General features: G+C 48.0%; 1 protein-coding gene across 1 annotated transcript in view; it reads right to left on the bottom strand.

The window, feature by feature from the left end:
• LOC139364926 (E3 ubiquitin-protein ligase SMURF2-like) overlaps positions 1–20,649 on the bottom strand; it is a 54,797-nt gene that overhangs the window by 2,655 nt on the left and 31,493 nt on the right. The window contains exons 4-19 of the mRNA XM_071102164.1: positions 18,031–18,164; positions 16,446–16,511; positions 15,539–15,623; positions 14,961–15,044; positions 13,816–14,030; positions 12,374–12,458; positions 11,126–11,284; positions 10,922–10,975; positions 5,197–5,398; positions 3,479–3,582; positions 2,742–2,856; positions 1,940–2,118; positions 1,498–1,635; positions 1,100–1,220; positions 737–938; positions 32–107 (exon numbers count right to left, since the gene is read on the bottom strand). Of these exons, the coding sequence (XP_070958265.1) occupies positions 32–107; positions 737–938; positions 1,100–1,220; positions 1,498–1,635; positions 1,940–2,118; positions 2,742–2,856; positions 3,479–3,582; positions 5,197–5,398; positions 10,922–10,975; positions 11,126–11,284; positions 12,374–12,458; positions 13,816–14,030; positions 14,961–15,044; positions 15,539–15,623; positions 16,446–16,511; positions 18,031–18,164 (2,019 nt within the window). The remainder of the gene's footprint in view (positions 1–31; positions 108–736; positions 939–1,099; positions 1,221–1,497; positions 1,636–1,939; positions 2,119–2,741; positions 2,857–3,478; positions 3,583–5,196; positions 5,399–10,921; positions 10,976–11,125; positions 11,285–12,373; positions 12,459–13,815; positions 14,031–14,960; positions 15,045–15,538; positions 15,624–16,445; positions 16,512–18,030; positions 18,165–20,649) is intronic.

Here is a 20,649-nt window from a genome sequence, read left to right as displayed (position 1 = left end):
AGCTGTAGGGTCAGAGCAGGCAGACACTCACCAGGTGTGGGCTTTGGGCAGGTTGTTGGAGCTGGCATCGATCTGGTGGATAGTGAAGAGTCGTGGGCCTGCAGCACCTGTAAGTTATCAACAGTTACTGTGAAGCACAACGGCAGAGCACCCTTCACTCACACACAAAAGACAGTACTGTAGTGGACAGCTTGCCCAGCACTCTGCGGCGCCAAGTGTGGGCACTAAGAGCACTGGGTTTGTGCATGTTGTCATTGGCCTGCGCGGACCTTGGTATTTAGACCAGCAGCAGCGATGGTCCTGTTATGTAACATGGAAGAGCAGAGTGAAGCGGCATGTCAGACAGGAAGAGCAGTGGATCACAGTGTGTTCCGCACGCCTGGGTGCTCTCTGGGCATCCTGTCTGACAGACTGGACTCACTGAACTACTGGACTCCGCTCAGCCTGCTCTGGACAGAGGGTTCAGCTCACAACAACAACACACTCTGAGGCCTGCTGAGCTGCCTCGGGGTACAGTAGAGTATAATACAAACAACCCTCACCATCTCCCTCTGGCATAAACATTCGTTACGCTGTCATAACAAATGTTATAAGCCATCATAACAATCAATATTACATGCCTAAAGGGGGTGGACAAGGGCAAGCTAGCAACTCTCCCAGTGAAGCAGTGAAACACTGAGAACCTAACTACGTAGCTACTGTACATGTCCCAGGAGGGTGAGTGCTATGAGGGTACCTTGGAGGGCTTTGAAGCCTTGCAGGGGGACCCTGGAAGAGCCGGTAACAAACTGCAGCAACCTGGCCCGGCGCTCCTCATCGTATGACTCCACGGCCTTCCAGAACCACTTGACGATGTTGGTGTCAGGGGTGCAGTGCTTCAGCCGCGTGTTGGACTTCCAGTCGTTGATGTCGATCTTACCCAGGCCACACACTATGAGCTGAGGTGGAGAGAGGGAGAGAATGTGAAATGAAAGTCAAAGGGAAACTGTAGGGAGGAAATGGATGGGGAAAATGCGGATGTCTGGGAGAATGCAGTCCTTTGTAAGGGATGGACAGTGAAGGTAAGTACTGCTAGTCTGGGGATGTGTCTCATTCACACCTCCAGCTCTTTCTCGTCGAAGGCCTTAAGGAGGTGCTGTGATATGACCTCGTTGAAGCCCTTCTGCAGGGCCAGGAACTGAGCCTCGATGCCTCGCAGGAAACGCCAGTTCACATACAGCCTGTAGGGAGCGGGAGAGGGAAAGAGAGAGTCAGAGATCGATGATTCATACTGGAACGTGAAGGCATAGCCATGATTCTGAGCCTCTTTGAGGGGTATAGCAAAGCCTTTCACATGTACTTCACTCCCTGATCCTAGGTCAGTTAACTGTGGCTGGTCACTTGCAGCTAAGCTCATCTGAAATCCAACAGTATCTCCTCCCTGCTGGGCTTGACTGTCGACTGCTAGACCAGCTCTCTTCCTGTGTGGTGAGGAGGGGTCGGTGGGGGAGTACTCACCTGACATACTCCTTCTTGGTGTCCTGGGTGACCTGGATGATTTTGCCGTTGGGTTTGAGTTCGTGCTGGATGATCTCCCCGTAGGCATTGTGCTCCACACAGAAGGTGTGGTCCAACACGCCTGTGATGTCATTGTCCCTGAGAGGTGAGAGAGACGGACAGGGGGGTTAGAGAGAGATGGTGCTGGGGGAGGGGGAATGTTAATGTATGTATGGATCAAAGTTCAGTTGACGAGCTCGTCATGTGTAGCTACATGATCATGAGTGGTTATTTTAGGGACTTTAAAAGTACACCAGTCGATGTTATAGTTCACATACACCAAATTAGTACCCGATTAATTAAAATGAGCCATTACAAACTATTGTCATTAAAAACCATGTTAATCTCTGTGTGCGCATCGTGGTCTGTGTGAGGATGTTGTTCCCATTTCCTTCCTACTCACAGGATCCAGACCAGGCTGTTGTGGAGGTCTGGGTCCACTGACTCCATGTCGTCCAGTGTGATGGGTTTCCCCAGCAGCTGTTTGTAGAAGGGCAGGGTGAAGCCCCCGTCTATGTAGTGGCCGTGGAACACCGCCATGCCCATAATACGACCCACAAAGTGGAAGTAGGACAGGTGCTCCTGGGGAGGGGGACAGAAACACCTTAAACACTTCATAGTACATCCATTTAGCATGGCATTTCCCAGTCTAAGGAGAATTACCAAGATTGAGCAACTCAAAGCAGAATCCTAACTTAAGATGCATGTAACTCAAATGTTTTCTTAAGTCATGCATTGATGTCGGTGGGAGATTTGCGCTATAACTCAGATTTCCTCACGCATGTCTTAAGTTAGGATTGGGCCCTTGGTAAATAATAAATACCTGCTATTCTTACAGCTGGGAATTTATTGCAGTGCGTAATCCAAAGGTTAGGACTCAAAAGGTGAGCAGCAGCATCCAAACTATTTGCAGTTGTAAACTATTTCCCTTATGATGGATTTAATAACCAAATGCTATAGAGGCAGTAAAGATTCTCAACACAGCAATGAAATAGTTGCCGAATTCATCACCAGTCTCCAGGAGATCTAGCATCTAGCATGAGAACAGCTGATAGGGAAATGGAAGGCCAAGCAAATAAACAGGCAGAGGAGAGACAAGAGGCAGAAATATTGTGCAAGACTAGAGCAGATGAGCGGTCCGTGTGACCTGGTCTTTCACATCACAGCGGGGCGGGCTGGTGGCGGCGTCCGGGCCTCTGACTCACCGGGTTGACGGCCGAGTCGGGGTTAATCTGCAGGGTGTAGATGTCATCGCGGGAGTACTGGAACAGGCCGTAGTACGGATTCAGCATCTCATGGGACAGCAGATACAGCCACTCCCTGCACACACAGGAGACACAGAGAGGGACAGATAAAGAGAGACAGACGATGAGAACATCCATTGTTAAATCTCTTGATCCATTACATTTTTTTTCAAGGCAGGGAACATCAATTTCAGAAAGTGAATACCCAATGGCAATTTAAAAAGCAGAAGTATAATTCTCAGATTAAGTGCTTTAAATCAATATTACCCCTTGGGGGCCAACCTTGTTTCAGCAGATGGTGGCATTCAAATCAAAATCAAATCAAGTGTTATTTGTCACATACGTCCTAAACAACAGGTGTAGACTAACAGTGAAATGCTTACTTGATGGGCCCTTCCCAACAACGGAGAGAGAAAAATATAGAACAAATAATAACACGAGGAATAAATACACAATGAGATAACTTGGCTATATGCTTGAGTCAAAAGAGTTGGTGCAAAGAGGGTCAATGCAGATAGTCCGGGCAGCTATTTGGTTAACTAGTTAGTAGTCTAATGTCTTGGGGTAGAAGCTGTTCAGGTCCTGTTGGTTCCAGACCTGGTGCATTTACTTCTCTAACAAACAATAGAAATCTTCTTTGTTCCATGATGATGCATATTGAGCATAACTTTTCCTCATGCTTTGCTGTGGATTCCTACCTGGCTACTCCTCCGTAGTCCAGCCCCTCCTCCCCTTTAAACTTCACCATCAGTCTCTTCCACAGGTCCTTCGGCCTCATCTTCATCACCTGGCGGTAAGACTCCTGTAACACATACAGAGATACACCATTGTAACGAACAGGACTGGGATGGAGGACTCTAACCCCAAGCCTACGGAGTACTTCCATCAGAGACCATCTGGTAAATACTGTGCAGTCCAGGGTCTGTGGCCAGAGGGATGCATCTATCTGCACTGTAATGTCTGTGTGTGAGTGATGCTGGCTCTGGGGACTGAGCCAAAGAATAAACATTCCTGTCCTCTGTCATTTAGGACCAGCTTGGCTGGCCCCTGCCTGCCTAGCAATGATGTACGCCCTCTCCTCCCCTGCGAAAGTAACCTGAGTGTCCATTCCCCCCTTAATCAAAGCGCATTATCAGGAGGTGGGGGTGATAAGAGGACATTCCCCAACGTGACACATTCCACCAAGCTATCCCGTGAGTCTCACCACCCCCCCACCACTGTCCCAGTCTCAGTGGCTCATGGGAAACGGCGTAGGAATGCAGAGCATGAGTCTGGCCAAGCCCGGCCTGTCTGCCTGTCTTAAACATGCAAACCAATGACCAAAGACCTGTGCAATTCCAAATTGCTTCAAGCTGAAGACAAAAAAAAACCGAAGAAAAGAAGGAACTGTCCTGAAACAATGATGAGAAACACCCCATGTTCCTCGCCAGAGGGGGCTTCTGTAGAACATTAGACAGCGGTGTTTTAGTAACAAACTTTCCCCCTGGTACTCAGAGACTGGGATCATTACACCCCACTCTGGGTTGGTGCGTTCACCCCACATGCCGAGAGCTGCAGACACAGGCCCACAATGTCCAGCACATTCCAAGTGTCGGGGACAGTCTCATTAAAAGTGGATTGGGAGAATAATAGTAAACAGACAGAAGAGTGGAACAATAACACCGCTTTCCCCCCAGAGCTGGTCCACCGTGCCCTCCAGTTACACTGAGGATGTGTCAGCGGTGACACCAGAGAAATAAGGCCTCTTATCTTCAATAGAATGTACACACTGAGACAGCTTGACAGTCCACCAGCTGACACTTGCCCACACAGTCGTATTTCTAACAGCTCGGCGTGTCCAGAAAAGCAATGAAGTTATGTCTAGCCTTAAAATCCACCCCCATCTCCCTTTCGTGTTGAGATCAGCCAACAAAAACGTCTTCCTTCAGATTAACAGACAAAGCTGTTCCAGCACATTCCATCACATATTTTACGAGGGTCATGTAGTCTGTTGCAGGTGTTGTTACTCTGATGAGGCTCCACACCTCCCAAACTAGAAAACCTCCCCCACTGAGGAGTGCACTTCACAAAAGCCTCATTTCAAATACGAGCTCTGCTTTGGATATGAACATACTCTCTTCACACATCATAGATAATAGCGTGGTGGATAACGCCGTGGCAGAAACATGACGAGCAACGACCTTGAGAGGAGAGGGAAGTAGAGGATGGGAAAACCATTGCCTGAGGTTTGAAAGTGAGGTAAACTATCTGGTATAATAAACTTTTACAAGTGTAAATAAGAGTGAGGAAAATGTCCAGAGTTGATGCTTTCCTTCAGGATCGGGATAGTCAACCTCTTCAGTAATACTAATTAAAGACTCAATAATGCTGGTTGTGTTCAAGAACTGAGGGAATAACACTAATTCGATGGGCTCACCTCAAAGATCTCCTCGCGGGACACCTCTATGCGACAGTGGCCTGCCTGGGGCTGCTGCTGGGACAGCTCCTGGCGGAGGATCTTCAGCTTCTGCACCAGGTCCCTTTTGTACTTGGGCACCGTGAGGCACTCGGCCTCCTCTGGCAGATTACCTGGAGACACTAGTGCCTGCTGGGCCTGCTCCTTCAGCTGGATCTGACGGCTGGGGATGGAGAAAAAGAAGAGTTGGAGAGGGAAAGATCATTGTTGAGACTTGGGGTCGTAACAACACGTACAGGTACACAAAAACAAAACACCACAGAAAAAAATATATAACTAGAAACCCTAAAAACTCAAAATAAAGCCAGGCAGGAATTCTGTCTCCCTCCTTTTGCTGACTGGAGAACGAGAGGTAAACACACTGAGGTCATCTGGGAAGCACATCAAGTTAAACAAGCTGCCATGTGCCCACAGACATAGGTGGAGGTGGTATTTCTGAACAAGCACACGAGGGGGCAGAGCCAGAGGGTGGTGTGATGTGTTCGTAGGTGCCACATTGTCTGTCTGAGGTGCAGCCAGTGACCCTTCCTCCACGTCCCGCCAGGCTCTCCATTCAAACGGCTCTGTCGTACGCTCCTCGTGGGCAACTCCGTGGGCCCTGCCGTGCTGGGCTCTGCCAGCTCACAGGTGTGTGCCATGCCACCTCCAATTCCCACCTGGCTACTGTCACACCTTGGCCATAGAGAGATTTTTATTCTCTATTTTGGTTAGGGTGGGCATTCTAGTTTCTTTATTTCTATGTTTTCTATTTCTTTGTGTTTGTCCGGGTGTGGTTCTCAATCAGAGGCAGCTGTCTATCGTTGTCTCTGATTGAGAATCATACGTAGGCAGCTTTTTCCCACCTGTGTTTGGTGGGTAGTTGTTTTCTGTTTTGTGTCTGCACCAGACAGAACTGTTTCGTCTTGTTCCACTTTGTTATTTTGTGTCAGTGGTCAGTTTGAATAAATTATCATGAACACGTGCTGCACTTTGGTCCTCTTCTTCAGACGAGCGTTACAGCAAGAGACATCTGCAAATAGATTGAGTGTCGGTCTCATTCTGCACTGAGCAATGAGGGTGTCCATAGACCTCATGTCTTCAGCTTAAATGGTTCAGGAAGGTTCTTTATTTGTTTATTAACAGGAGTGACATTTCAATGCAAGTTCCTTCATAAGAGGATACGTGTTGCTGACTATAGGAAACCAATAAATGAACAACCAAGTTGTGTAGGGTCCCTAACCGCTAAGACGACCACCTCAGTGGGTGGCTGTAACTGTGATAACACATCAGTGCTGTAGAGCAGTTAACCTCCAAATCAAAAGACAAGCTATGAGTATGATCTGTGGTGGTAGTGAACGAGGTCCTTGACTCCTGCCCAAATCTCTGGCATGAGAGTGAACTTCTGAACCACGGCAGTGGAAGGCTCTTCTGCTCAGAAACAGAAACACGCACGCACAGACACATAAAAAGAGAGAATCAAAAGGCCCTTTATGGAGCCAGAGCTGGAGAATTATTTGCATGCTGGCCTTTTGCACTTTAGTGGGGCGTAGTGGGCACACTCACCCCCTGAGCAGGGTCATAAACACCAGGCTGTACAGCCGGCAACAAAGGGTTGTGTGTGTGGGAGTGAGAGAGAGGAGCAGAGTGTGTAAAGACATCCGCATGTTTCCCAGAAGGAAAAGTTCAGAAGATCGTATGCATATTATATGACAGCATTTTGTGACGTTCTGGACTTCGGTTAGTTCTCTTCTTCTCTTGTTCGGGCACACAACATTTTTTCTTGCTGAAGTCTACACCCCTTTGTGATTGGTAAAAACATCTAAATGAATGACAGATTTCTTGAGTTATCTTAGATTAATTCAAACTATTTTGAGGAAGTGGATACTGGCTACGCGGCGTCTCAAAATTGACAAACAGTACTATTACTGCTTTCAAGCGAAGGTCTTTTTATTAAAAGAGTACGCCAACACACTCGTTCGGTTCGCCTAGCTGACGACGGCTAGCCGCCAGGCCGAACTGAAGCATGCTGACGCCTTATGTGTGTGAGAGAGGAGAGTAAGTGTGAGAGAGGGTAAGCAGAGAGTCTGTGACAGGAGAATCATGGAGCAACAACCCATCCTGGCTAAATGGATTTACCTAGCCCCAAAAAGTACAGGATCATATATTATTGGATAGGCCAAAACCACTGAAATCCAGTCATTTCTAACAACTCAGCAAACCTATTTCTGCCTGGGACACCTACTGTTACGGATACAGTTATCCTGTGTGTGTATCCTGTGTGTGTGTGTGTGTTTCTTTTCTCTCATTCTCCCCTCACAGGTGAAAATCATCACTCCCCAATCAGTCAACAATCAACCCATCAATCAGAAGACACACCTCCTCCTGTTTCCTACCCTATCACAGTTCCTTCCCCATGGTTTAAAAACCCCATCATTTGTTTGTTCAAGAGCTCAATCTTTGTAATGCCATGTTGGTAGATAGCTGTTCTTTATAGATTTCAGTAGCTCAATCTCTTTGTAATGCCATGTTGGTAGATAGCTGTTCTATATAGATTTCAGTAGCTCAATCTCTTTGTAATGCCATGTTGGTAGATCTCTGTTCTTTATAGATTTCAGTAGCTCAATCTCTTTGTAATGCCATGTTGGTAGATCTCTGTTCTTTATAGATTTCAGTAGCTCAATCTCTTTGTAATGCCATGTTAGTAGATAGCTGTTCTTTGTAGATTTCAGGAGAGCTCAATCTTTGTAAATGCCATGTATGTAGATCTCTCTCTTTGTGTATTAATTAACCTCTTCTTTTGTTTGAGCACCTCCAAATCACTTTGTCATCTCCTGTGAGTATTGTTTTTGCTTATGGTGTTTGCTGGTGGGAAAAGGGGAAACCAAGACAAGTCGCCCATGGGCATACACTACCCGTAGGTAAACTTTGTTAAAACACACTAGTTAGAACTGGGCGGACCACCCACTGTATTTTTGGTTAGTTAGTTAGCTGTTGTTGAAATAGGCTAGTCTAGCTTAGGGGTGTTTTTGCATATTTGTTTCTTTCCTTGGGTCCAGCTCAGCCCCTTTTTCCTGCTCCCCCCATTACCGTGTGTTTTACAATAAACCCTGAGTTTGACGGTATAATTTCAGTTGTCCTGGTTATTACGTTCACACTTTTACTTTGTCACAATTATAATTTACATGAGTTATGTTACGGGTCTCACTACTATCCCCCCTAGACTGTCGGGCCAAAAGGGATTCGTAACACCTACCAAACACCTGCCATTCACTGTACTATACAAAACCAGACAACCTTTTATTAGGTATAATGTCATAAAATATGGCAAATACACAATCATAGCTCTCAAAAAGATTTGTTTGGAGAGTCATACACTGAGCAGGAGTAATTGACAGTCATGTAGCAGCCATCCTGATCTTTATATCCACACACCATAATACACAGTGACAGCTTATTCTAAGGACTGACTACTCTAGACTCCCACTGTCTTTGGCCTCGTCTAGCTGAGCTGAGCTGGCCACTTCATGCGCTCCCAGAGAGCAGCAGGGCCCCATAGGGCACTCCAGTCCTCCTCCTCAATCTCTTTATTTCCTGCAGACTAGACTCAGAGGGAGGGAGGGAAAGGGTGGAGGTAGGAAGGGTTGCCTCCGGACAGCACCCAAACAGAGAGGAAGACTCAGACAGGGAGAGGCGAGGTACCGAGCAGCACTCCCTCCAGTTTCACTGATAAATCAAACATTCCTGCCCGTCTCTCACACACACACAGCCTAGTGCGCATTCTCTCTTTTTCTAACTTGTTTTAAGAGAGTAAGATGACGTGGTGTGTTACCTGCTAAAGCTCAGTAATACAGTGAACTCAGTGTAAAGCTGGAGAACACTAGACCCCTGGGAACTGATCCCCTGAGTGTTCATGCCAGAGTTCAGAGGGCAGATCTGAGGCCCAACAAGGATTTTGTTACCTATTGTCCAGTGACCAGGCTTAGAGTCAGGAGATTGCAACATCACAGGGTGAGTCTAACCAAAAACGTATTGTGGCCAGCTGAGGCAATGTCTTTAGCAAATAAAAGGGGTAATAAACTATAACCTTGAAGGACACGTATATATCAAACATTTTTGTGGGATGACAGCATGAGGGGTGAGAATTTCTGAAATCGTTTTCCTTGATAAAAGGCAGATGTCTTGATGGAAAACCACGCCGGCCTTCTGATATCTTTTCCAGAGTTTTGTCGCTGGTTGGAATGTCACTCCCACCCCTCGTCTCAGCCAGAGTCCATCTTCTCTGCTCCACAGCGGTCCGTGAGGGGACAAAATCAGAGAAGGTATTCTCAGATAGGATGATCCAGTCAGACTGGCTCAGGCCCATGAGCCCTCTGCTAACCAGCAGACTGCACACTCCAAACCTCTGAGCCACCATCCAATGTGTGTTACATTAGTGCACACCTAGAGATCCTGTCGGCTGCGTTAACACAGGCAGCCTAATTCTGATATTTTTTTCATTCACTGGTCTTTTGACCAATCAGATCAGCTCTGAAAAAGATCTGATGTCAAAGATCTGATTTGATTTTTCAAACTACCAACTAGTGGGAAAAAAATCTGAATTGGGCTGCATGTGTAAATGCAGCCTTAGGTTCTCCAAGACAAAGCCAAGGGTTTCTCCCTTAAAAGCAGAACCCAGGGAAGGTATGTGGCTGGACCCAGGGCCCATTGTACATCATTCTAATGGCCACAAACCCGCTCTTGGCTCAGCTTAAGCACCTTCCATTTCAATACAATTATTCCTCTTAAACAAAGACATCAATAACCTAGAAAACTCAAATTCCCAACTTTAAAGTGAAATAATAATCGGACCAGTGCTTTTTAAAGAGAAGAAACACTTTGCACTGCTTTTCACACATCTGGACATTGTTGTGCTTAAGACAAGATTCCTGCATTACAAACATACATGGCGTGCCAGCCTGGGATTTTATATGACTTTCAGAGGACCGCAGAAAAAGCACCAAAGTCCCAAACAAGTTCTTTGATCTGTCAGAACAGGGGAAAATAACACCAGATCTTTTCATTGGTGCATTCCGCCTCTCCCGGCACGGAGCAGGAATGAGGTCAGACGGAGGAGGCCTCCGAAGCCGCCTGTACTCTGCTCCACCTTTACACTGCACTGTGGGTAATGCTGCAGCTATCGTTACATGGGCCATGTTTGAACAGCTGCGAGGAAAAGTTCTGAAGCGCATGTACTGACGAACACGGCACACACAGGCACGCACCAACACACACACACCAAAACACACTATCACGCACACACACAATTCATTCATTGACTCGGGCATCAAATTTATGCTCCGTTTCCTGGACGTAAGACGCTCCTCAGCCACAGACACATCAGTCTTGGTTTCCACATTGTTATCTGATGTCGAGCCAAAACAAGCTTTGTGACGGATTGTGTGCTGGATGGGTGAGGTTGTGTGTGGGAGTGTGTGAGGGAGAGTGTGTGCACAGGAGAAAGGCTGCTCTGATAGCTGAACCCCAACAGGTGTTTAACACACCTTGGCACTGGACTCCCCTGTAAAACATCCTGTGTGGGGGAGTCAATATGTCTGTGTCTGTATCTGTGTGTGTCTGTCTGTGTGCAGTCTGTTCTGTCTCTCCAGAACCAAGTGTTGGAGAAATAGAGGTTGGCCATAGAATAGAGGGGGGAAATAGAGGGCCTCACCTGATCGGACTGTTCTGAATTTCGATGCCGCTGCGGGAACCATTGGGGCTTGGGCTGCAGAACACAAAACACCACAGTTACACAGCCACACTGCCAGCCAGTCATACAGTACAGTTCTCCCTCAACTACTTCTCATTTAATCTGGGCTGTTATGAGGCTCTGGACCATGTTTCATTTGTGGCGCTGGTATAACCTGATACTCACTTAAGGACTAGATGCAGGTTGGCGGAGAGGCGCGGGTCTGTGAACTGCGTGGTGCGGTTGTTATGGTCCACAAAGTAGACCCGGCCGGTGGCTGTGTTCCTGATCTCCCAGCCAGGGGGCAGTGGGCCCAGCTCCTCACAGTTTACATTACTCAGGTCTCTGGGAAGCACAAATCCCCAACACAGTCAGAGGTGAAGGGCAGAAAATAGAAAGAATCAAAGAAAGAATGAGACGTAAGGCCAATCAAAGTCAGGGAATGAAGCAGACCTCAAGGCTGACGGTAACTGGGAAACAAAGAGACGAGAAAAGATTCCAAAACGACATCACTTTTATTCCATTCTTCTTATTCCATTCACACGTATTTCCACAGGGGCAAGAGAACAGCATCTATCACACGTATTTCCACGGGGGCAAGAGAACGGCATCTATCACACGTATTTCCACGGGGGCAAGAGAAAGGCATCTATCACACGTATTTCCACGGGGGCAAGAGAACGGCATCTATCAAACATATTTCCACGGGGGCAAGAGAACGGCATCTATCACACGTATTTCCACGGGGGCAAGAGAACGGCATCTATCACACGTATTTCCACGGGGGCAAGAGAACGGCATCTATCACACGTATTTCCACGGGGGCAAGAGAACGGCATCTATCACACGTATTTCCACGGGGGCAAGAGAACGGCATCTATCACACGTATTTCCACGGGGGCAAGAGAATGGCAACGTCTAGGTATTTTTCAATCACTGACTTTCTTTCTATTGACTCTATTCCCAGTAGACTTACGTGTTGATGTGTGTTCTCCTCTGGGCCTGTGGTAATCCATGAGACACACATGCCTGAGTGAGTGGCGTCTCTGAGCCACATGTACAGTAGGGCTGAAGGCTGTGTGCTGAGGGTATGGAGGCAGAGGGCGTGCCAGAGGTGTCTGCTGTGAATCCTCTCAGATCCCTATGGTTTACATTTACATGCCATTTAGTGGACTCTTTTATCCAAAGCGGCTTAAAGTCATGAGCGTATACATTTTACATACGGGTGGTCCTGGGAATCGAACCCACTATCCTGCCATTGCAAGCACCATGCTCTATCAACTGAGCTACAAAGGACTGTGACACCAGCCCTCTCTCATAGCCCAAAGAGAGCTAGCCACTGATTGTGGTGGGTATACCTGGGTACTGTGTGTTCAGACAGTGGTGCTGGGTATACCTGGGCACTGTGTGTTCAGACAGTGGTGGTGGGTATACCTGGGCACTCGAGGGTCGTGCCATGTGCTGACTCCTGTCTGGGTGTGGAGGAAGTAGACCTGGCCCTGCTGCGTGGTCCTCTGCTCTGTAAGGGGGGAACAATAGCATGGCTACTCATACAGGTATAAGAGGTACAGAGCAATGGTTACAGACAAGTACACACATGTGAGAGATGAGTGAGAGAGTGGGATGAGTGAGAGATGAGTGAGAGTGAGAGGAGAGAGAGATGAGTGAGAGTGAGATGAGTAAGAGTGAGAGGTGAGTGAGAGAGAGAAGTGAGATGAGCGAGAGATGAGTGAGAGAGTGAGAGATGAGTGAGAGAGAGAGATGAGTGAGAGATGAGTGAGAGAGTGAGAGATGAGTGTGAGAGAGTGAGAGATGAGTGAGAGAGTGAGAGATGAGTGGGAGATCAGTGAGAGATGAGTGAGAGATGAGTGAGAGATGTGAGTGGATGATAAGGAAAATAAAGCTGTTAGTTATACATTTGTTCCACCGTGAGGATTGTTATTGGTGCGTCAATGTGCGTGTGCGTATCTTGATCCGAGCGTGTGGAAGAGTAACAGAGATCACACAGATGGAGATAAAAGCAGGGATTGAGTCAGTTTGGATCCCAGTTGCGGGGCTGACAGGGGGAGAAGATAGTAGGCTGTGTTGGTGAGCTCATTCATCACAGATTGACAGAGATATTTCCATGAGCTTGGAAGCTCTTCTCTGGCATTCCTTAGGACCCACCGCCCTGCCTCTCTAACATACGTGTACATAACTTCCACCCCCCCTCCCTCTCCCCGCTGAGCACCAATGCGCCCAACGAATTCGACACAGAATGACACTTCTTGGCCGACCTTGGCCTGCCACTGGGGCTGCTGACAGCGGTTCAGAGGAGCTGGCCCAAAAAGAGACAGCATCCTCCTAATCTTGTAGAGCTGGGCAGGGCAGGGCTACTGTGATTTACTTCTCTGGCCAGCACTCCTAAATCCTCAGCAAGACTACACAGTGTCTGAATATCAAGCAGCCGCCCATGGACTGCATGTGAGGAAGGAGAGAGGAGGGGGAGGAGTGAGCGGCTGCCGCCAGACTTTAACTGCTAGATTGATTCAATTAGTTCTTTAAAATGGGGCCTGTCAGGCTGCTTATGCTGCACTGCAAAGTCATGGTGGCTGTGTTGTTGGGACTGAATAGGGACACAGATTAGCAGGATGATTCAGCTGAGCGTTGGGCTGAAGAGAGGAGGAGGGAGGCAGTTAACACTGAGGCATTGCAATGACGACACCGGTCTTAAAACAGAAGGAGACACGTCTCTCATAAAGGATGTTCATGATACAGAATGCTCCAGTCTAGTCTGGCTGTGGGAACCGAAGTGGTCGTCCTATAGTGTGATTGTGTGTATGTTGGTGGATGTCCGGTGTGTCCATATTGTGTGTTAGAATCCTCTTTCCACTAACCGTATCCCTCGGGCAGATCTGGGGGTGTGTGGAGGTGTGTCCTGCTCATGTAGTTCCTGTGTCTCTGGGAGCGGACGCGTCTCTCCTGGGCCCGCTGGTCACTGGACGGGATACACGGAATGGTGGGCGTGGCCCCGTTGGTGCTCAGGATGGGCGTGTTCTCATCCACAATGCAGCTGAGAGGCCGGCCTGGGCTGGAGTACTCCGACGCAGGCCTGGGAGAGACAGGGAACAGGAGGAGATCACAGTCAGACAGGGAGGGTGGGTTATAATATATCCTTCATGGTAGTTTTGTTCAAATCAGGCCCGTGTCTATTCATATTTCATATCTAGCTGTGCTTGTAATACGCTTAGATGCTAGGGCTAGACATTGGCTTGCTCCTGCTTTCTTAAGCATCATGAGGTCAGTGAGGCAGAGACATAGACACAGGCACACGCACACACAGAGCAGTATTGAGTGAGGGGCCTGAGGCCAGTCTAGAGCAGAGCAGAGTAACAGGAAGGGAGCTGATAAGAGCAAAGAGACAGTGACTGTGGAGCAACAATACCGTCTGGAGCATAAGAGTCTTAGGGCCCCGTTCAATAGTCTGCAGTGTTTCCTAATACAAATTCAATGCTGTCTAGGTCTTGGGGACTCATGCCTCATGCCATGGGTTTGAGGCTGGGTAGTGGGTAAGACTGTGTACTCACTCAGCCTGGACTCAGGGACAGACATAACATAGTAAATGTAAACCGGTCTCCCTCCATTTAGTATATGTTACGAATTACAATTTGTATGATATGTTACAAATTGCAATTTGTACAATATGTTAAGTGTTTTCAATACGTATGATATGTTAGGAATTCCACTTTGTTGTGGCTAACATTAAGCTAGGCGGCTAATGTTAGCTTGGCTAGGAGTTAAGAATTAAGGTTAGGATTAGCTAATATGCTAAGTAGTTACTAATTAGCAAAAATGCTAAAGTTCGGGTTGCTAGACATTCGCTATATACGCCCACCACCCATCCTACCCGACCAACCTCCCTCCTTCAGTGTTTTGGCTTCAGTAACCTTATGTCATCATACCAAACATATCATACTAATTTGAGTGTCACAGATTTACATTTACTATGTTACATCAAGACTTTGAGGCCAGGCTGACTCACCTGGTAGGCCTCTCCCACTGTGTGGTGCGTGTGATGTGGTTCAAGTACTGGATTCGGCCAGACGCAGTCCTCCGCTCCTCCCAGCTGGATGCAGTAGATACAAACACACACACGTACAAAGCAGTGAGTGGACATTGAGGGCAACCAAGTTCAGGTAGTACCTCCTGTTTCACTCTGTTTCAAAACATCCCCCCCTACTAAACATGACCCAGATATTCCCCACAGAGCTTCTTGCTAGCTAATAGGACACAGTCTCCCATCTGCTCACCCAATTCCTCTGGCGCACACCAACCCCAGACTAAACTCCTTAACCCCAGCCAACATCATTGGCTCAGTGCTGAGGTCAGTCGTGCTAAGCTGGTGAAGTGTCTGAACAGCAGAGCCTCTGGCTACTTAGATTTGAGTCTGGAACACCACACCACATGCTGTCTGAAACACTTTTGCTTGTGAGGCAGTGTGGTTATGATAGGCTCAGACTGGCCCTGTTGTGAGGGTATGATGTGGTGATAGTGGGTCCACTGTCTAGTACGGACAAATGTTAAATGGAGTTGTGGTGTGTTGGTGGGTATGGTACTCACCCGTCTGGCAGGTCATTGTCAAACAGACGGCTGCAGTCCACCACTGGGCCTCCTGTGCCTATCCTGTCTCTGGACTGCAGGCTCACTTTGGACACAGAGACACATTCAGATACACATAGGAGAATGACTGGGTGGTAGAATCTCACTTTGTTCATGTCCTCTCATACCAGAGACTAAAGCGGAACGATTTTAAAACTGTGAATTGATGTAATGCAATACTGTAATGATGTTATTTAGGGCTAAATGAGGAATCCATTTTTAAGAGGATCACATGGTCAAATCCTCTTGTGCGTGACAAGATGATTGTGTCTGGAAGTAGAAGTACCAGCCGTCTGCACTCTGACAGTGGCCTGACCAGTCCCGAATCCCAGTTCTGGAAAGGACCCAAGAAGTGAGTGGAGGGCACGTATCAATGCTAGACTTTATGTCTACTGTAGCTAGCTAACCCGGTCCTCTCTGCTACCACCCAGGCTGTTCAGTGCCCATGTTGGTGGGTCAGTGGTGCTGTTACTGTCTGTCACCAGGCCCTGTGGTGCAGATGGAAGTGCGGGCCGTCTGGAGTCAGAGGGAGGCGCTCATCAAGCCTGGTGCCAGAGGCACGGCACGCTCAGGGGCAGCGCTCAACGCTTTACACACCAACGAATCACTGGGAAAATAAGTCACCCAGCAGGCTCAGGTTGCTGGATGGAGCCTACATGGTGTTGGGAGGGTTTCTTGTTCTCTTTCCTAGTTCTATTTCTATGCGTGGTGGTCTAGTGAGGTCTTATCAGCATTATAAAAACAACTGTGGTTAGCCTGAGGTTCTAATAATGGAGTGGTAACACTTCAGGTACATAACAGTGTTACGTGAATGTACATGAGTGTGTGGTGAAAGTCTATGTGGCCTGCTGGTCACCGCTGTACTCACCCACTATCTGACCCCTCACTGTGTCACTGTCATTGAGGCCCAGCTTGTTCATGTCCAATCTCTGATCTGTGGAGGAGAGAGGGGAAGGAGGAGAGCGGGGAGAGAGAGGAGAAGGAGGAGAGGGAAGAAGAGAGGAGAGAGAGGAAAGGGGGATCGATCACTGTCTGAGAGACATGTAAACTAGCATGTGTTGGGAGGGTTTTTGTCCCCACAGACAAGTCCCTTTGCTCTGTATCGTTTACATCACCCACAGTGAATTCCTCTCCCCCCTCCCTTGGAGGCTGGGTATGGGATATGTACTGGAACAGATGGTCTGTGGAGTGGCCATGGACCGTAAAAAAATCACTGAGCATCGGTACCGAGCAGCCTGCAGTTCACTACAGAGGTCAAACATTTGACAAATCTCTGCACAAAGCCGGCACTATTCCACCCAGACTGAACATGGACATGAACCCCTGCCAATGTCTGGAAACTCTTTGTCTACGTTCTCAGCCCAGGCTGAAAAACAAAACAAAAAAAAGGACCAAAGAAATGTCACGTTGCCTGCAGACATGAGAAATGCCACTATCTGTTCACTGTTGTCTGAGTGTCATGCAGATCAGCTCAGGATGTGCGTCTAGACTAAACAGGGACCAAAACATGGTCGGTCAAACCATTACAAGACTGGGGCAATGAGCGTGCACAAACAAACCCAAAGCCCCTTAAAACGCCTGTGGAAAGGACACAGTGGAACAGCTGCAAAAAGCACAAGCGAAAGATTGACAAACATACACTTGAATAAGACCACAACCGAGGGACATAACAAATCTATGCTTACATTTAAATAGCTGTACAATTATGCATGTCTGAGTAAAATGACCAGTTGTCTAGATTTGCCGACCGAGATAAACGGAGGTTAGTCTGTGGCGCATGCATGCTGCCACTCTATGGGACAGACGAGGGTGGAGGGCGTGAGGAGGGGGGAATGAGAGGAAATGCAGAGGCAAACTACTCACAGTTGAGGCACAGGGTTTGGGTTTTCCAGGAAAACAAGTGTCAGGGGCTTCTAGGAAAAGCAGTGGGATAGTCCTTTTTCTGTCTACAAGACCATAGCAGGCTTATCAGCATAGTATACATACAGTGGGAGGGGGAGGCCCTTTGGTAAAGCCATCACTGGGTCCCTGCCTGGCTGCCACTGCTGCATTGGGCCAAGCCTCAATCTCATTTAGCCATTTGCTTCTGACATGACACGTTCACAGTGATTGTGGGCTGATGCTGATTGTCTTTTCCTGTTCTGGCACTGCAGAATGTGACCCCTCTCACAACCTGGTCTGTGACCTGTCAGGAATAAGGAGAGAGTGTGTGCACTTGTGAGGGTACAGCTCAATGTGTCACTGTTACAGGAGAAGGGGATTACTAGCGTGTGACTCCGCTAGCCTGCGACTCCGCTAGCCTGTGACTCCGCTAGCCTGCGACTCCGCTAGCCTGCGACTCCGCTAGCTTGTGACTCCGTTTGTGGGACAGACAATGCGTCACTACACAGACATTACCTCACAGCATTAAATACACACACACACGCACACTAATTCAATCAGGTAGTCCTTACAGCCAGTGTCTTTGAGGCGGTTGATGGCGTTGGATAGAAGGCGTACACAGCCCAGGAAGCCAGCCCCCTGCTTCTTATGGATCTTCTTGTGGTTCCACACGCTGATGGTGATGGAGTCAGACTTTCCAATATATCTGAGGACAGAAGAGAGAGACCAGTCACTTCCAATGTACTGTAGATGTTACTAAAGCCCGTGTGAATGCACTGTTCCAAAAGGCCAGTCTTTGCCTGGATGTCCCCGCTGGGGAGGCACATCCGCTCGGGGCTGCCTGTCACCGCGTACTGCGTCCCCATAAGAACACAGTCAGGAGGTGTCTGAGAGGGATTTTCCGCCCGGTATCTGTGAATGTGCGACTCCCGACCCCGAGTGTCTGGGTACGAGAAGGACGAACACAGACAGATCCTGTGAGTCCTAAATCATCTAAAGGCAGCCCTTCGACCCAAAATCACCCAGAGAGGGAGAGAGAAATTAAAGAGACAGGGAGGAGGAGAGGCTGAAAGAGGGATAGAAAGAGGATAGTGTAAGTGAGGAAAAGAAGGAGAGTGAACAGTTGAACCATAACATTACTCCCTGACTGCCTCTGTTATCACTCTTAGGTACTGTGTGTCAGTCGAGGCCTGGGTATTAAACTCACACTACGTGAACCTGCCGTGGCACATCTGTTCAGCCCAGTTCCCTTCCTCAGTGTAAAACTAATCATCCATACAGTTAGCAGACTGCATCCCACTATAATTACCATGCTGCTTACAGAAACTAAAGGGATGTGAAACAATGCGGCTGTGAGTAAGATGTCTGGACATTTTGAGTAGAAGCCAAATGCCTGTCTGGGGTGCTATCTGAGAGCATTAGAATGCAGGACAGATTTGTAGGGGGGAATTATTACATCCAACACAGATCTGGATATGATTATTGTATCAAATAATAAGGGCAGTAGACTAGACATTGGATTAAGCTTTTCAAAACAAGATACAGTATGTTTACACTATGTTTACACTATGTTTACATACAGTATACACATGCCAAACATACCAAACTCTCAGATAATATGATTACTTGTAATAAGATAAGAGTTTCTCCTCTTAGGCCATCTCTATGTTATGTCTCTGGTTGGTTGAGGTACAGTATATGGTATAATGCATGGCAGTTGGTGCTAGGTAGGCCAGGCTGTCACACTTCCTCAGCAGGCAGAACAGGACCAGCTGGGCCCTGGGGACACTACCGCCACCTGTTCCCCCTGTCCCCATAGCTGCAGAGATGGGACAGAGAGGGACAAGGCCCTGGTCCAGGCTATGGGAACACAACATTGTGCATGTGTCTTTTCATCCCAATACTTGTATCTATGAAGGTATAGGAGATTAATTAACATCTCATCATTATACACTGCTCAAAAAAATAAAGGGAACACTAAAATAACACATCCTAGATCTGAATGAATGAAATATTCATATTAAATACTTTTTACTTTACATAGTTGAATGTTCTGACAACAAAATCACACAAAAAGTATCAATGGAAATCAAATTTATCAACCCATGGAGGTCTGGATTTGGAGTCACACTCAAAATTAAAGTGGAAAACCACACTACAGGCTGATCCAACTTTGATGTAATGTCCTTAAAACAAGTAAAAATTAGGCTTTGTAGTGTGTGTGGCCTCCACGTGCCTGTATGACCTCCCTACAACGCCTGGGCATACTCCTGATGAGGTGGCGGATGGTCTCCTGAGGAATCTCCTCCCAGACCTGGACTAAAGCATCCGCCAACTCCTGGACAGTCTGTGGTGCAACGTGGCGTTGGTGGATGGAGCGAGACATGATGTCCCAGATGTGCTCAATTGGATTCAGGTCTGGGGAACGGGCGGGCCAGTCCATAGCATCAATGCCTTCATCTTGCAGGAACTGCTGACACACTCCAGCCACATGAGGTCTAGCATTGTCTTGCATTAGGAGGAACCCAGGGCCAACCGCACCAGCATATGGTCTCACAAGGGGTCTGAGGATCTCATCTCGGTACCTAATGGCAGCCAGGCTACCTCTGACGAGCACATGGAGGGCTGTGCGGCCCACAAAGAAATGCCACCCCACACCATGACTGACCCACCGCCAAACCGGTCATGCTAGAGGATGTTGCAGGCAGCAGAACGTTCTCCACGGCGTCTCCAGACTCTGTCACGTCTGTCACATGTGCTCAGTGTGAACCTGCTTTCATCTGTGAAGCGGTCCTGCACGGTGTTGGGCTGTAAGCACAACCCCCACCTGTGGACGTCGGGCACTCATACCACCCTCACGGAGTCTGTTTCTGACCGTTTGAGCAGACACATGCACATTTGTGGCCTGTTGGAGGTCAATTTGCAGGGCTCTGGCAGTGCTCCTCCTGCTCCTCCTTGCACAAAGGCGGAGGTAGCGGTCCTGCTGCTGGGTTGTTGCCCTCCATCTGCCTCCTCCACGTCTCCTGATGTACTGGCCTGTCTCCTGGCAGCGCCATACGGAAGTGGTCCGACGAAGCAGATGCTAAGCCACAGGACTGTTTTGCTAGCACAGGCTGTAATATGCTACGCGATTCATCCCCAAAAATTGAGGTTGCCGCCACATCAGTCACCGGCATCATTAATAAGTGCAA

This window comes from Oncorhynchus clarkii, chromosome 13, assembly GCF_045791955.1.
Source record: "Oncorhynchus clarkii lewisi isolate Uvic-CL-2024 chromosome 13, UVic_Ocla_1.0, whole genome shotgun sequence".
NCBI lineage: Eukaryota > Metazoa > Chordata > Actinopteri > Salmoniformes > Salmonidae > Oncorhynchus > Oncorhynchus clarkii.
Note: the sequence above shows the minus strand (reverse complement) of the source record. Positions and strands in the feature narration are given on the sequence as shown.